Below are 17220 nucleotides of genomic sequence, written 5' to 3'. Positions count from 1 at the left end.
TGATGCAAAAGATTGCGTATTACATACAGCTGCCTGCTTCACAGGTCAATTTTAGCTTTAATTAGATTGCACATTAATTCACACTAGATAAACAATTAATTTGAACTCTGGTATATCATTAAATTTGAAATTAAGGATGACGTTTACTCAGAATGAAAAAAATTCCACTGGTGATAATGAAAAACCACAAATTGTGTGTTATAGACCTTACATGGTAGTGTTATTCTTCACTTTCAAAAAAGTAGCTCAATGACCTACTTTTTGACTAAATTTGTCAGAGCTTAATTCCATAATTTAGTAAAAATATCGATTGTTATGTCAATGATAATTCATTTCATAAATACTTTTTGTATTTAAAACAAATTGTAATTCTTTAAACACCTTACACGCAACCAAAAAACAATATTTATCAGGGATTGTATGATTTATTTTTGGTGAGCCTTCTCCACAGTCTGCTTCATCCTGGCATGTGGAATTCTCTGGAATCCCCGTTCAGTTGTCCGTACGAGTTTGACATATATTCATGGTAACCCTGTTTTCCTCATTATGTACATTGCTTTACGATGTAATTGAAATATACAGGTATTATCACCCCATGGGAGTCTGAATATTTATCAGTAAGATGATAAAAAATATATATCTCAATATAATAATTCTATAAAACGCGTCATTTGATTGGTGTTGACAGTCACGTGACAGGGCGAACACTATACATTTAATTTTTATTGCATGATGGCGAGAGAGATAAATGTATGAAGATTTAAACTCATCTCCAAAAATTCATATTTCCCGAAGGCAACAGTTACATGATGGAGAGGGAGATAAATGTTTGATATGCCACTTTCTCTTATTTAATCAATAGAAATAAAAGTTTATGAACAATTCACAGCCCTAATGTTAGGAACAGACTATTGAGGCCAAAGAGTGAATATTTTTTTCTACATTTCTTAAAATTTTATTTTATGAGTACATTGTACCTCTGAAACCTAATTAGTTACCCTGTATTGTACAATGTATTCGTCACCAACAACAGATAACATCAAAATCCATATCTAAAGTTGTGTTAAATGTCTGATACATTTTCCAATTGAAAAAAATCTTTTGTGGAATATTGATGGCTTTTCAATTCAAGTTAAAGGTAACTTTTTAATTAATACAAGAATAAACTGATATACACGTTCTGTTGATAAAATTAATGATAAAATCCATTCCTTCAAAATTATTGGGGTGTGTCAATTTATTGATATACATGTATATGAATATATGAGAAGACAAAACACAAACACTTGACAAAACGAAGAATGAAATACATCTCTTTTTATTCAAATCAGTCACCATGATTATAGCTGACATAAAAAAGTTAACAATCATGACATTACATCATGGGGACAAAATCTGTGATTGTAATACATGTGAACCTTATTCATCATCTGTTCATCTACATGTGTTGAGTTGCCTTCCATTGTTATCATTATAAACACCTCCCACACACATTTTTGTCTTACTTGTTCAGATCCACATTGCATTACTTTATCAAACTTGGTTGGAAAATGGATTCGGTTTAAATTCAGATCCACAAAAAGAAAGGGGAAACCCTTTTAAAAAAGGAAATCATATCATATATACAGAGACATAAAATAGAGTGGCTTAAAGTAATGTCTTATTTGCTTATTAAAAAGATGAATTCAATAAAACAAGTTTATTAGTATAGCCTTTGTCGCCAAGGAGCGTTTATTAGGTGTAAATTTGTGTTTATTCATCCATGACACCAAGATCCAACACTATTATGCTTAAGGTGGAATAACACTCCTGGAAAAAGTCACACAGATAACAGAAATTTTGTTGATAATGAAAGATATTTTCATAAAAAACTGTGCAAATGTCAAAAAAGCGAAAAAATTGCACTTTGGGAATAAAAAATGAGTATCTAAAATAATCATTCCAGTAAGTAACAACAAAAACCCCTGCAGGATTCGAACTCGGGATGTACAGATTACAAGTCCCGACACTTTATCCACTCACATTTTTCTGTCCATAAAATCCAAACTTTGTGTGCTTTGTAAACAGAAAGAATATTGCAATGCAATTATCTTGATAAAAGTAGGACTTTTAGGACACTAATTAAGCTGACTCAAAAAGAAAACATATATGAAACTGTTTATGATAATATCTGAAAAGTTCAACAAACAAATTTTTTGAGCTGTCAAACACTGACAAGAACTGGATATCATTGTCACATAACACAGTCATCCAAATGTTTTTTTTAATCTTGTGCTCAAAAGTCTATATGATAATTGTTTGAACAAGTAATCAATAATCAAGACCATTTATTTACTAATAATAGCTTGCAACATCCTGTATCCTACACTGTGTAGCCGTTTGTATTTTGTTGCATGGATACTGTGAGAGTGACTGTTGGTATGAGTAAAGAGCAGCCTGGAGGTTCCCTGTGATCTGTTGACAGATCCCCAGGATCTCCCAGGAGATGTCTCTTAATAGATTAGGTACATACAGTCCCCGATCATGGTGGACTAGGACCTGTAGCTCATCTAGAGTTGCTTGTGATAATGTTGTATCAATGTGCCTGTAACACAAGAACTCTAGGAAGTGTAACATTACAAACACAGGGATAGATAATATAGACCACCTATTCGTAATAGCAGACTGTTGTTCTGGTATTAGTTCATTGATATAATATATTCCGTTTTCAAGTTTGATATCCTGTGCTACAGCCTGTCTCATCTTTGTAGACCGGGATTTTCCCCCTACAGCTTCAGTATACCTCTCTCTGTCTACACACTCATTATACATCAAATATGGCTGTGCTAACTTGACCTTTGTCATCTCTATAACAGATAAAGCTTCCCTGTATCTGAATATCTTGTAATAATACATGGCAAGATACAACATGCCAGAAACACACCCAAACTTGGCTGCTAATTTTAGCATGTGACAGGGCATTTTGTCTGCAATATACATCTGTTTGTTGACACCTGTGTTTGGGTACATGTTGTGTAATATAAAAGAAGTTTTCTGAAGAAAGGAGGCTGTAAGTATCTGTAACATGATGACCTGATTGTTCGTAAGGTGTGAACCTATTAGTTGTTTAAGTTTATTGAAGGATTTCACACAGCTGTGAAAATCCTGTACGAATGTGTTATCATTTTGACATACCTCAGAAAATAATTCTGCATCAATATCAACTTCAGAATTAATAATACTCTCATCTATACAAATAGAAAGTCTGGGATTGTATAGGACATCAGTGATGTAGGACCTGATAGAGGAAATCTGTAGCAGACAGGCCAGACCTTTCTTGTACAATTCATGTAACTGTAGAAACAATCTGCTTTGTGCTGAGCCATGGACCTTTGTTAGAAACAAATTGTTTTGCGGGATGAAAAAGTTAGGACAGATCCCCTCATACACACATCTAAGGAGGAGTTTAAAGCAAACCCAGAAACCAGCCAATATATTATGTGGACACCAATGAAAGAGTGTGTTTTGTTGAATCGCCCAAAAAACTGTTGTCTTTATGTGATAGGAACACAACAGTTTATTGGTTTCTTCTGATTGTTGATTTAAAACCTCTTTTAAGAAAAGTTTTAACAGCCCATAGGTCAAAAACTGACAATGGTTCATAGCATACACACATTTGTATTCTGCCCGAGAAAAAGAAAATCTCCATTCTTCATTTTCATGTGGTCCTAGTGGGTGTCCTATTGCTACAAAGTGACATCCATTTCTGACAATGTCATCAACAATATCAGGATCAGGCCATGAGTGACATCTGTCTACCCATGAGGAGGCAGATGGAGGCCAAAAGTCACACACAAAACACATGGCAGTATCATATTCGTGTCCTGCTATATCACCACTAGCACAGGGTCCATGTACGCTAGAATTGGGCACTGCTGCTGAGCAAATTAGCCTCCTCCAGATATAACTAGATACATAGACTCTGTCATACATTCGGACACATGCTGACTGGACACATTTGTATTTTGTTGGTTTCAGCAACTGAAGTAGAGTGAATCCTGGTGGACTCTTAGAACTGTCAGAGAGAATTAAGGTTATATTGGCTGTGTTGTAATACTCAGACTGAGATTTGGCCATGATCACTCGGTGGCTATTTAGCCAGAACATAGTGTCCACATCTGATCCCTTCAGTCTGAAACCTTCTTTTCTGCTTCCACTCATCATCTCAATGACTCTATAATGGGGTCTCACTAGCACCTCATTGATATCCATCGTCTCCCTCCTGATTGCCACCTGCTGTGATGTCCCCACTATCTCACACATTCCAAGAAACACCGATTCTGACACGTGCTGCATTCCTCCAGCTCTGTTAATATTAAGATAGTGCCCGATAAATTAAAGAAAAACAATTAACATCTAATTCAACGAGAATTCAGAGAATTACTTAAAGATAGTTCACATGTTTAAGGTAAATATTGTGTGTATCTAAATATTAATATTAATAATAATAATAATAATTCTTAGGTCCTGTTTACGATTTTTCTGTTGATTTGAAGCCTGGTAACATAATTATATTCAAAAATAGAATTTAATATGTTTTTAATTATTTATACATTAGCCACTTTGTGTTTATCTAACATTATCAAACAACCTTAAATAAGGGATGCATTTCTTTGTATGAACTTTTAAAACTAAATTGACTTGGATTTGTAAATGCATTTAAAATTAAGCCTGCAAATAATACAGTAGACAGGGGAATGTTTGCCCCTGTTTTATTTTCGCCACAACCAGTGGTCGAAATTAAGACTTTGCGAATTCCGTTGTCACAAGTTATATTTCGTTTAACACAACTGCATACAGGCGAAGCCAGGACTAGGTGAAGCCGTCTACAAGTTTGGAAGGAAAAAAATAATATGAGGTGAAAATAATACTGTTTGTAGTAATGTAGTTATCCATGATTTAGATTTTTTAAAATTCCTATCGCGTTTGGGAAAATATAAATCAAAACTTACATCAGTCAATACATTCGTGTCTCTGTTTATTTTGTATTTTGACAATACGTTTTACATTCTTACTTAATTCTATCGATTATTTTTCGTTCTATATATCTGTTTGTGTTCATAAAGTCACATGTTATGGTCTAAGCATTTGAAATCAATTTGTCTGAGCAAGAATATATGTAACCATTCCTTGCTTTGAATTTGTATTTCGTTTTATGGATATAAAGATGGTTGACAGTTTGTTATTGTACTTTTTTTATGCTTTCTTACCTATTATTCATCAGAGTTCTGTTTATAAAAAAACAAGGTTTTTAAAAATTCTTATGATTATGTTTTGTATAATACATTTTAGTTTTACCTTTTTACTAGTTGAGAATATGATAGTAAGTTTGTTATTCCTTGAGATAGTTGCCATTTTTCGATGGAAACCTTAGGGAAACTTATGGAGGAAGACAATAAACTTCGTATTATCCAAATACTTGGTGAATAGGTTTTATATCTCATTTAAATTACGTACACTTATTCTGAATGTAGATCCCCAAATTTTATGTGTATCCAATTTGTTTGAGAATAAGGCAAAAACAAAAAACAAATGTTGATGTACCATGTTTCCGGAGAAGTCACTACATTTGAAATTTTATCATTAAATTCCTGTTTCTAGTTGATTTTATGACATAAGAGTAAACAAATTTCAAGGTTGTTTTGTCCTCCATATTTATACCTGGAAACATACGTTGATCTAAACACGATATCTGTTTATTTGAAATTGGTTTATACTTAACAGTTATGACATTCATATCATATCCCAACAGTTTATATGTTAAAGCAATATGAGCTGCAATTTTTATGTTGATTTTTTTTTCAAAGAAAATGTTTTTTTCTACTAAAATGACAAAAGATATCATGGCTTTTAAATTTCTGTCAGCTCTGTTTTTGTGGGAAAAGCCATTAAGAAACCTTAATTGCAGCAAAATTGAATTGTTGTTGTCCTGTACAAAAATTGATCTGCTATATACATGTATTCCTTATATAAAGTGAAATCTTTTTTCTGACAAAAATTAATGATTTTTTCAAATCTTATTTATCATAAAAATTTAAGTTACATGCAGACTTATCAAACTAGCATGTTTTTGCAGCTAAATAAAATTCTAAAAAATACAGCTTATATTGCTTTAAATTAAAAAGAAATTGATAATCGCTTACATTCTTAGGGGAAAAGTCTCCATTTTAAAGATGGAATACACTTCTGTGGAAAGTATCAGTCTATTTTTAGTTGTGGAAATTTCTGACCTGGATATTTTTTGTACTTTTAGTTTGTTTCAAAACTTTCACATAAGTGTTTGTTTGATTAGTGCAAACATTTTAAACTCAGTATAAATTGGATGATTTGAATTTGATGTCATATAAATGATCAATTTAAACAGTGTTTACACCAATTCAACATGCATTTGTATACTGGACTTCATGACATTTTATTGGTCGGAAATAAAAATGAAATTATATTAAACCTATGTTAACTATTTCTTGATCCATTTTATTTTGATATTACACTAAGCATTCAGTTGAAAAGTATGGTGTTGTAAATGTGAGGCTTTTAATGATATTAATTGATGGAATATATTGGAAAAAGAAAATTTTTGTTAATCTGCAAGGAACATTTTTCAATGTGTAAAGTTGTCGATGTCTTGCAGCAAATTAGTTGTAAGGTGTAGAGAAGAAAAATGCCCCCCCCCCCCCTCGTAAAATAATGACCGGGGATCATATAATAATACCCCCCCCCCCTTCCGAGCTGTAGTATAATTGGAATATTTTGAAGAAAAAAGACCTAAGGGTAATTTTTTCCTCACGTTTAACATTAAAAAACTGATCAGACTCTCGTTGAAAAATTACCCCCGTAGACTATGGGTTACACCATATATTAAAAAACTGTCAAGCGAAGACTTACTTATATTTTCGTGAAAAAGACTATTAAAAGAGGCAGCGAGCGAAAACTTCTTATTTACATTTCTGGGGAAAAGTTATATTTACTACAGTCATTTTGTTTTCTCCGACGTGTTAGATATGCATTGGTATCCTTAACATTTTTGGTAAAAGTATATACATTGCATCTGTGATCACTGTGTAGTAATGGAATCAAGAATAGTGTGTTATTTAACACAAAGTTCTTAGGGAGATGTACCCCAAACTTCAACATAAGATATTTATGTCCACTTTCTGTGATCATAGTCACAATGAAAGGAAAAAAGAAACTAGCAATGTTGTGATGGTTCAAGGAGTTTCCTTATTGTTTTATCAGGAAAATTGGCTTTCCGCAGTTGAAGCCCTTGATAATTCTTGGTCTGGGTTATTAGCTCACCTGAGTTGAAAGCTCAAATGAGCTTTTCTGATCAAAATTTGTCCGTTGTCTGTCGTCGTTAGCGTTGGCATTGGCGTTGTAGTAAACTTTTCATATTTTCATCTTCTCCTCCAGAACCACTTGGCTGATTTCAACACAACTTGTCACAAAGCATCACTGGGTAAAGGGAATCATGTTTATTCAAATGAAGAGCCTCACTCTCTCAAAAGGGGAGATAATTTGGAATTATTAAATATTTGTTGTTATTTTTTAAAAAAATCTTCGTAAAAACTATTTGGACAGAAAAACTTCAACTTGTGTGGAAGCATCCTCAAGTAGTGTAGATTCAAGTTAGTTTAAATCATGGTTCCAGTGGTAGGGTGGGGCCACAATGGGGATGAATATTTACATAGAATATATAGAGAACTTCCTCTTAAATTCAAAATAAGGTCAGAAAAGCTCAAATTTGAGATAAAGCATCTTCACATAGTGTAGATTCAAGTTTGGTTTAAATCATGGTCTCCGGGGGTATGATGGGGCCACAAGGGATGGGGGTGTCGAATTTGTACATGGGAATATTCCGTCTTCCCATAATCTAGAGTTATCGTAACTGAAAGAGATTGATAACGTTATAACTGATATACATATTTTTGATCAATCGGTAAACATTGCAAATGAAAGACATTTCGATTCATACTTATCGTATAATTACTCCTTTGGTCTATTTTAGAGTTAACGGATGGATGATGATTTAGTGATAGCTCGGTATAGTAAAACAACTCCACCTGATTCGCAGAAATGAAAGATGTTATGAATATTAGAAATGGCTGGAAATGAAAATCGAATTTATTCTAGAAATCAAATACAGAAATATAAATCCCTAATGAACTGTTCTTATTTTTTTCTGAGGACAACGCTTATATAGGAAAATTACCGATATATATATATATATATATATATATATATATATATATATATATATATATATATATATATATATATATATTGATGTTGAGATGCATTCGTTCGAAATGCCATGCATTCATGAAACATATATAGACGCAGTAAGTATTGGTATCTCATCAGGCACCGACGCTTAAATTCAGGCAAGTGTATACCTGTTGTGTATGATGTTTAATCAATTTCAACCATGTTGAAATTAGAGCTCAGTGCTATATTATATAGATTTCATCGAAATTAGAATGTGTTTTCGGTTTAAAATACTTCGGTTTAAAATACTTCCTTTTTCATTCAAGCCTTTGATGAGAGTGCTTAAACACATTTTTTGTTGTTTGTTCGTTTTACTTTTAAAACTTTATTTCTTTTATCATAGTGCCCTTTATATAATTGAGTTGTACTTTAATTGCGTACTATCCATACCAAACAAATATATGGTAAAATGTGATAGAATACTAAAGTTGAATTTGAAAAGAAATGCACAAGAGTAAAATTGATATCAATTAGCCATGCCCATGAAAAACATGTTTTGGAATAAACAAACATGGATATTTAAGAATGAAATGACCAATTAATATAATTATAAACGTGAATGTTGTCGATCAAAATCGTAACGCAACTTTAAATACATGATTGCAAGTTACATGTGAAAAATTACGCAAAAGCTAGGTTGCAAATCTTTAAATCTATTTTTTTTAATTCGCATAATGAAATTGAAATTAGTCAATAATTAATCTAAATGAAACCCATCAAGTGGAAGTATAGTAACATCCGCAGATACGTAGGTATAATGCATATCTTCGTACCTCGACCTACTGAAAGAATAAAATATTTTCTTTAGAGAGGCTGACAGACATGTCTTTATGATTGTTTTGCATGTCCACTTACTGGAAAATATAATGCACATGTATCAGCTGCGCTCTCATGAAACCACGTACACACTTCACCGCAAAATAATGCATTTAATTATTGGTAAATGGTCGATGCATAGCATAAAGGAGGGGGAGGGGATAGAGAGCCCCGCTCCGCCACTTCTACTTGCAACAGATAGCTAGTTTTCATAAGTTTACATATCAAAAAGCGAACAAACATTAAGTCAGCCCAACCACTTTTCCGTTTAAAAAATTGAAGTGAATTTGTGAAAAGAAATAAATGAATAGTAAAATCGAAGTAATGATCAAATGTACGCTACAGCACCCCCCCCCCCCCTCCCCGTACACACAAGGATTAGGATTTTCATGCTTTGTCAAGATTTCTTTAATGACCTCCCCCCGCACTTTAAAAAACGATTCTACAATTAAATGCGCTAGTCAAAATCTCCGTACTAGTTTTGAAGTATTATAGCATCCTTAATTGCACAATTGTCTTTTTACATTGACAATTTCCATCAATAGCCGATTAACAAGACAAAAACGTTTATTATAACTATTTGTTTATACTGGTTAAATAGCGTATACCTGCTCTAATGGAGAGGTAACTCGTGTTACGAACGATAACTACAGTTTATGAAAATCCCGAATATAGAGAAAATCTTTTGAGTGGAATCCTCCTCAGATAGTGTCGATTCAAGTTTGTTAAAATCATGGCCCCGGGTAAGATGGGCCACAATGGGGGGGGGGGGGGGAGGGGGGGTCAAATTCTTATATATGAAGATATAGAGAAAATCTTTGAAAATCTTCTCCAAAACCATGTGGACAGAAAAACTTAAACCTGTGTGAAAGAATCCTCAGGTAGTGTAGATTCAAGTTTATTCAAATCATGGTCCCCAGAGGTACGATGGGACCAAATTTGGGTTTGAATGGGGGGGGGGGGGGGTAGGTGGCAAAATTTTACATAGGAAGATAAAGAGAAAAATCTTAAAAATTATCTGGAAAAGTATTCAGTTCAAAAAGCAGTAACGTGTGAAAGCACATGTTAAGCGGATTAAAATTTGATCAAAGTATGATTTCCTAGAGAAAAGTGTGGCCATACAGTGGGAAGGGGGTGGCATATAGGAATTGACAAAAATCTTCTAACAAATACTAAAACAACAAAAGGGGCTTGGTATTTAACATATGTTGATAAAAATCGGAGATTTTAAAATTTTATGAGCAAAATCTATTGCACTAAGTTGTCAAGATATTTTGATTTCGATACTGTAATGTTTATTTGATAAAAGTTAAAGCTATTGTTGCTCAGGTATATGTAGGCGATGTGACCTCTGGGCCTCTTGTTATTTATGATGACCTTTATGGTCTCAAAGTATTGTACATGTATTACACAGCTGAATTTTCTTTTCTCTTCATCATTGTATGCATTTTTGAATGTCGTCGTAAGGAGCAGGTATTTTATTGCTTTCATCAACTAGAAAATGTTATGATTCACCGTCAACAGTTATCAAATTCCTCTTCGAAGAAGGGAGGGCATATTGCTTCGCTGTCTATCGGTCAGTCCACCAACAGTTTTTATTCATTTTCTTTGCGTAGGATGCACATATTAATATAAAATTTGGTATACAGATTTATCATAATCATATCTAGATCAAGTTTTATTTTGGGTACTGTCAATCTTTTTTGACAGAGTTATGTGCCTTGGTCTTAGAAAAATTTCAATTTTTTTGTAGTTTCTGTTCGCAGATGCTTCCAAGGGAGGGGGTATAAGTGTTTTACAAACATCACTTGTCGCTAAAATTCAGTCATGTGACAGATAACCTTTTATTGTGTAGCAATATCCATAAAATGACTAAAGTATCCTTATAGAGTGACCAACCTAGGGGCGACCTGCTATGTGATCGGTAACTTAGCCAGAGTTTCCCCCCGAAAGAGGAGTTGAAGTCGCTTTGTATTCTGAGTTTACAATCGTGTTAATTAAACCCAAAGGCAATTAATGATAACTAGATGCTGTTATTTACCTAATAAGATAGTGCAAGTGGTTTTGAAGAATAGGTCATAAAAATACATGCATGTTACAAATAACCGATCTTTGTCTGAAGTTACGTACACAACACAGGTCTGCAGGTCTCATTAGCGGGTACTAGTTTTACCCAGCTCTTCGATTAGATGGGTTCACGTGTATACATACATGTCTGTGTTTTCCATATGCAGAAACAGATTAGTTAAGATCAGCTAAAGGAATTCATTATTGTGTTTTAATTGGATTATCATTATGATGATGACCAATATAGGTAAGCATAATACATGTAGTAGCAGTAGCACAATTATTATAATGATATGCCAGCATACATAAGTTCTACTTTCACTTTCTAAATGTGATCTCCCTTTGACAGCATGCTGTATCATCATCTTTTAATATTTAAATAAGCTTATCATCGTTACCTATCCAATCGCATTTGTAAAGTTTCTATCATTTTCGTTGCAAAAGTTATTTTTTTCATTTGTCAGACTTGCACTATTGAGTTGACCCCATATTGACCCTGTATAAACAATTTCTTATTAAATTTGTGTATTACATGTAAATAAATGTACTAGACACTTATAATTTTTATATGAGTTATAATAGAAAGGAAGGAGTATTTCTTTCTTAATGTATTATAATGCATCAAATACAATGTAGGTCATGACCTTATGGGACTGTTCTGGTCATGAAGCGATCAGGAAAACACAAAATATCTTCTAATGTCATTATGATGCATCAAATGGTGTAAAGTACATTAATGACCCCCATCAATTGTCTTTAACCCCCCCTCTCTTATTCATATGTTACAGTAGTGTTTGATCCATGTGGGTAATTCCTAGCCTAATGATGTCACTGCTTTGTTTAGGAGACTTTACAATTGTCCCAAATAGGCGAAAACACATGCATATCACATTTTGTTTATAAATTTTAAAAATTGAATTAAGCAATTTCTAAAATGTTAATGTGCATCAGGAGAGAAAAAGCAATCAAGAAATGATTTAAGATTTGCTAATGTACACATGTAAGAATGTATTAAGAGGACTGAATCTTTAGAACCAGAATAGATGGGGGAGGGGTGTGAATGTGGAGTATAAACATTTTCAATTTGAATCATTTATTGTTATTAATTTTACTTGTCAATGAAAACTAGTTATTGATCCCAAGGTAGAAATATGACTTCTGATCATATCTCAATAGATCATTTGTCAATTATGCATGGTGTAATATATTTTTTTTAAGAATAACATTTTTTACCAGTTTATAAAAATTTTAGACACCCAGATTATATATTTATATTTGAGATTTTTTGGGAGTGGGGGTTCCAAGACATATATTTGACAATTTTTTAATGTAATTTAAAATAAGACTAAGCCATACTACAGTCATGAACATGAATAGTATAGAACAAAACACAAACTAATACATGTATATATACATAGGAAGTATTACAAAACATAGATGATTGATCTATATCTGGGTTCTTAAATTGAATCATATATCATGTACATATTATATTATTGTTTTTTTTTTGTTCAAGGCATTTCAGATGGTATGTAGGTCATGATCCCAAGTGCACTTCCTGAAATTATCAAATATCATAAAACCCATTGAGATCCCCACCTTAATCCAAAGATATTATTCCTCCTTAGGTCATGGTGCAAGATAAATAATAATCATCCTGACCCCCTTAGAATCAGAAATTGTTACATGTAATTATCTTTAAATTATTGATGTTTGATGATCCTTTCTCTATTTAATCTTTATTATTAAGTCTCCCGAATGAAATTTGGAGACTTATTGTTTTTGTAAAACTCTAGAATATGATAGGGCTGCATATGTAGTTGTGCACCCTGGTTTGATTTTTCTCATTTTGGGTTAGACAATCACTTTTCGGGGGGGGGGGGGGTAAAAAGGGTGTGGGGTCTAACATTGAACCTTGTAGGAAGAATCGTAAACTCTATTGTAAATGGTAACTTGAAAACAGACAAAGATAATAATATAGGGTTTTCATAATCATATATTGACCGTTACTGGCAATATATAGGGTTTATTAGATCTCACCCCTGGGGTCATCCCCACCCCCAGGAATTGGAAATTACCATATATTTCAGAAACTCTTATAATAATGACCCCTAACCATATATATTCATGTTTCTGATGTCAAGGGGCATCAAATGTTGCTCAAACAGCAAGTCTCTTAATATCTTCAAAACAGTTGAGATTCCCACCCTTAAACCATATATATGCTGTTCCTTGTGTCAAGGGGCATCAAACGGTATGTAGGTCATGGGCCCCGGGGTGGTCATGACCCCCCCTCGAACAGGAAGTGCACGTATATCTCGAAAACGGTTGAAATCCCCACCCCTTAACCGTATATTCTTGATCCTTAAAGGGCATCAAAAGGTATGTAGGTAATGGGCCTCAGGGTTAAATTTAATTTTAAAAACGTAATGCACATCTATGGAACAGTTCCTATCATATCCCAAGATATGATGTGTCGATCCATTAAATCATAAAAGGAGTTCAAGGATCTATTTTTTTTAGTGATAAACGTCAATTTTCTGCTACTTTTTGACTCCCTGGATGAAATTTAAATTTTTAAAACCTTACTGCACATCTATAGAACAGTCACTATCATATCCCAAGATATGATGTGTCTATCCATTAAATCATAAGAGGAGCTCTTGGATCTATGTTTTTTTTTTGTGATAAACGTCAATTTTCTTCTACTTTTTGACTCCCTGGTTGAAATTCAAATTTTTAAAACCTTATTTCACATCTATAGGACAGCCCAATTAAATCCCAAGAGATGACTTAGCTACTCCAGAAGTTGTAAGAGGAGTTCTGGGAACCATACTTTTTTTTGCAAAAAAAAAAGTAATTTCTTGTTGCCCACTGATCCCCTTAATAAAAAAATTCTGGAACCTGATTACACCTCAATATGACACCCCCAATCATATTCTAGAAGATCATTTGGCTACTGCCAAAAAATAAATGACGTTTTTGAAACCATTTTTTTGTAAAAGAAAAAAAAAACAACAACAAAAAAACACGTCATTTTTCAGCCATTTAATGACCCCCGGACAAAATTGAAAATTCCGAAACGCATATATAGTAGGATACCCTAAAATATATAACAGAAGTAATTTGTCTACTGTTAAAAATGTAGGAGGAGTTCGAGGAAGAAGATTTTTTGTAAAAAAAAAAAACCCGTCATTTTTTACTAATTATTTGACCCCCAGGACTTACAGAGAATTTTTGAAACCTTTTTACAAAACAACATGATACCCCAAATCAAACTTCAAGAGTTCAGTTTGCTGGAAAGAGATGTAATAAGATGTAAGAGCAGTTTGAGAAAGTAAAACGTGACAGACGGACGGACGGACGGAACAGGGTAACAACAATATACCCGAACTTTCTTTAGAAAGTGCAGATATAATTATCAAATTCATAAGACGCTTTTACAAGCTCAGTTTACCCCTGTTGTGAATAGTAATTTGCGACTCTCAAATCTTCATGGGTTATAAAAACGGAAAATGACAATCAATGTTTATTACCTTATTACTTATAACTACTGATATTACAAGTTTAGTTTGAAACCAAATTATTTCTAAAATAATCATAAAACCGTTTGTTTACAGTGGTCTTAAAAAATTAAACGTTCTAAAATAAGGAGAAAAACACAGTCAACTGCTCTGCAACAAAATGGAGGGGATTACTTCGTATCCATTATTGAGATGTAAAAGAGGACTTCTCTGGAAAAGGTTGTGTCTATAAGGAAAAAGAGTAAATGAAGGTTTAAGATACCGAGAAATATCTGTAACTGATAAAATTGTCTCAGTGAAGACGACTGAATTCCAGTGTTACCCGTATAAACAAAATGTGAAACACTGGAATAATATTGGATGAGGTAATAGACTCTCACAAAACCAACGGCCAACAATGTTAATGTGATGACAAAGGGAGAATACTCAGTGTCAGGGTTAGAACTTGTTCAGTAACACAAGTGATTCAAGATTTGTTTAGTCCACTGTCCTCAAAGGTGTTCATTATTTTGTTAAACGATTGTGAGAATGCAAGTGTTTTTGTGATTTTATTTTATCACAAGAAATGTTTAGTGCATATTTTAGCTTTAATTCAATTCAAAAGAAAAGTGATTATATGGTATAAGAGGTTTTAAACAGAAGAATTGACGGTATATATTGTTACTTAATCTTGTTTGTCTTATACAAATGTATTTTAAAGTTTCATGCTGTCAAAGAAATCATTAGATTTTGATGGCAACAAAGTTTTCATTAGATACATGTAAAAAGATATGGAAATGCATTTAAAAAAAATTATTGGAAGAAACTACCTGATGTATTCAACTCTTTTGTTCAGTATAGGGAATGGGCTCTCTAATTTATAGTTAATAGCGTATTGATGAAACGATTGCTTTAGAGGCTTCTATACGTAAAAAAGTTTGCACAGCTTTTGATTTCTGGAAAAAAGATTATAAATAGTGTCATTATGTTTTAAAATAAATAATTTTGTTTCTATTCCTACTTTTTGACTCAAAAATAAGATAACAAGGTGCACTGTTTAACAGAGCTGGATTTAAGTAAGTTCTCATTTACCATTTACCGTTTTAAAATACGATATTGTTTTATGCGTAGACTAGTGCTTCGGTTTTGATTTAAGCAGATTACCGTATGCTGTTTCTTCTTATGACATTCTAGTAAATGAATCATGTTTTGTTATCTGTGTTGTTTGTTCTTTAATAGAGTGTTTCTCTGTGAAACCATGTGATACGTACCGTTATACAGTTGGTATCGTCAGACGGTTTTGTTTGCGTCTAAATAACACAGTGATTATGATAACACACAGAGTTTAAAGCGTCAGTAACCAAATTATGGTGTCAAAATTATATGACTTGCCATATATGAGCTATGTGGATGATATAAACTATAGGTTTGAGAGCAATTTATTACTAAACGTGTGTGTTTTTTAACAATTAGAAAGAGTAACAAACAATGTTATAAAATATATATAATATGGTATCAGTTTAGTTCATTCGGTATTATTAGAATCTGTGTTCTTTAATAAAATGAATCAATTCAATATGCCCTAAAAAATCAAATATAGAAAAAAATATGTTATGTTTTGCAGTTTGATAAAATGTGATGCAAAAGATAAAGTATTAAACACAAGCGGCAGGATATAGAACATAAAATAATTTTAGCCAATCAAATAGCAAGCTGCAACCAAATCCAGGCTATGTGTTCCTATGGAAGAAGACTTAGATAAATGTTGCCTGTTCATCAGGTCAGGTTTAGTTTTGATTAATAGATCGCACATTAATTCACACTATACTTTGTCCCAAGATATCCTGGATTTAAATTTGCTTAATTGCATGATATTTATAGATACACCAGGGTTCAAACGGTGTTCGTTCAAAGTATGAAAAAATTCCAAGCTTTCTCAGTCACACCGCCCCTGTTAGCTTATCAGGTTTCAATACAATGCTAAAAATGTGATGTCTACGGGGATTTTGTATTGCAGCAAGCCCGGATGATAACGTTGTAAAATTGAGCGATGTATTTCGAGTGTATTCCGAATGTTGAAAAGATGTAAAAATTCCGCATTATAAATCCCCTTAAGGAATCTTTTTCTCGTTCCTGTGAATTTTTCCAAGTGAAAGATAATAATGTGTCAATGAAATTATCTTGGAAATTATCCCTTTCAACCATTTCAATTGCACTTCTTTCACAGGTATGTGTATTTTCATTAAAATGTCCAAATGTGCTGCATAAATATCTTGGGACAGACTATAAATAAACTATTGATTTAAACTGGTGAATCATTACATTTGAAAAGTGCATTAAAGTAAAAAAAATGTTATTCTTTTAACACTTTACATATAACCAAAAAAGTCTGGTATGTTTTATTTCATCAATTTTCTCATTTCTCGCCACGTCTGCTTCATCCTGGTATTATGGGATGCCATTGAATCCCCATTTAGATGTCTGGGCGAGTTTGAAGTATTCATGTTAATCCGGCTTTACATCATTATGT

The 17220-nt window shown here is 32.9% G+C and overlaps 1 protein-coding gene across 1 annotated transcript; it reads right to left on the bottom strand.

The window, feature by feature from the left end:
• Nucleotides 1-1318: 1318 nt before the first annotated feature.
• On the bottom strand, nucleotides 1319-6246 carry LOC105321609 (uncharacterized). Its single transcript, XM_011419966.4, has 2 exons — nucleotides 6183-6246; nucleotides 1319-4345 (listed from the first exon to the last, which is right to left on the bottom strand). The coding sequence occupies exons 1-2, from the start codon at nucleotides 6203-6205 to the stop codon at nucleotides 2335-2337; spliced, it is 2034 nt and encodes a 677-aa protein (XP_011418268.3). The 5' UTR covers nucleotides 6206-6246; the 3' UTR covers nucleotides 1319-2334.
• Nucleotides 6247-17220: the final 10974 nt, after the last annotated feature.

This window comes from Magallana gigas, chromosome 7 (assembly GCF_963853765.1).
Source record: "Magallana gigas chromosome 7, xbMagGiga1.1, whole genome shotgun sequence".
Taxonomy (NCBI): Eukaryota; Metazoa; Mollusca; class Bivalvia; order Ostreida; family Ostreidae; genus Magallana; species Magallana gigas.
This window is presented reverse-complemented; position numbering and strand designations above follow the sequence as displayed.

Excerpts from the sequence above, each read along its gene's own strand:
- LOC105321609 (XM_011419966.4), bottom strand. The coding sequence starts at position 6,205 with ATGGAGACTTTTCCCCTAAGAAT. Across the intron at positions 4,346-6,182 it reads GAGACTTTTCCCCTAAGAAT|AGCTGGAGGAATGCAGCACG; the intron begins GTAAGCGATTAT and ends TAATATTAACAG.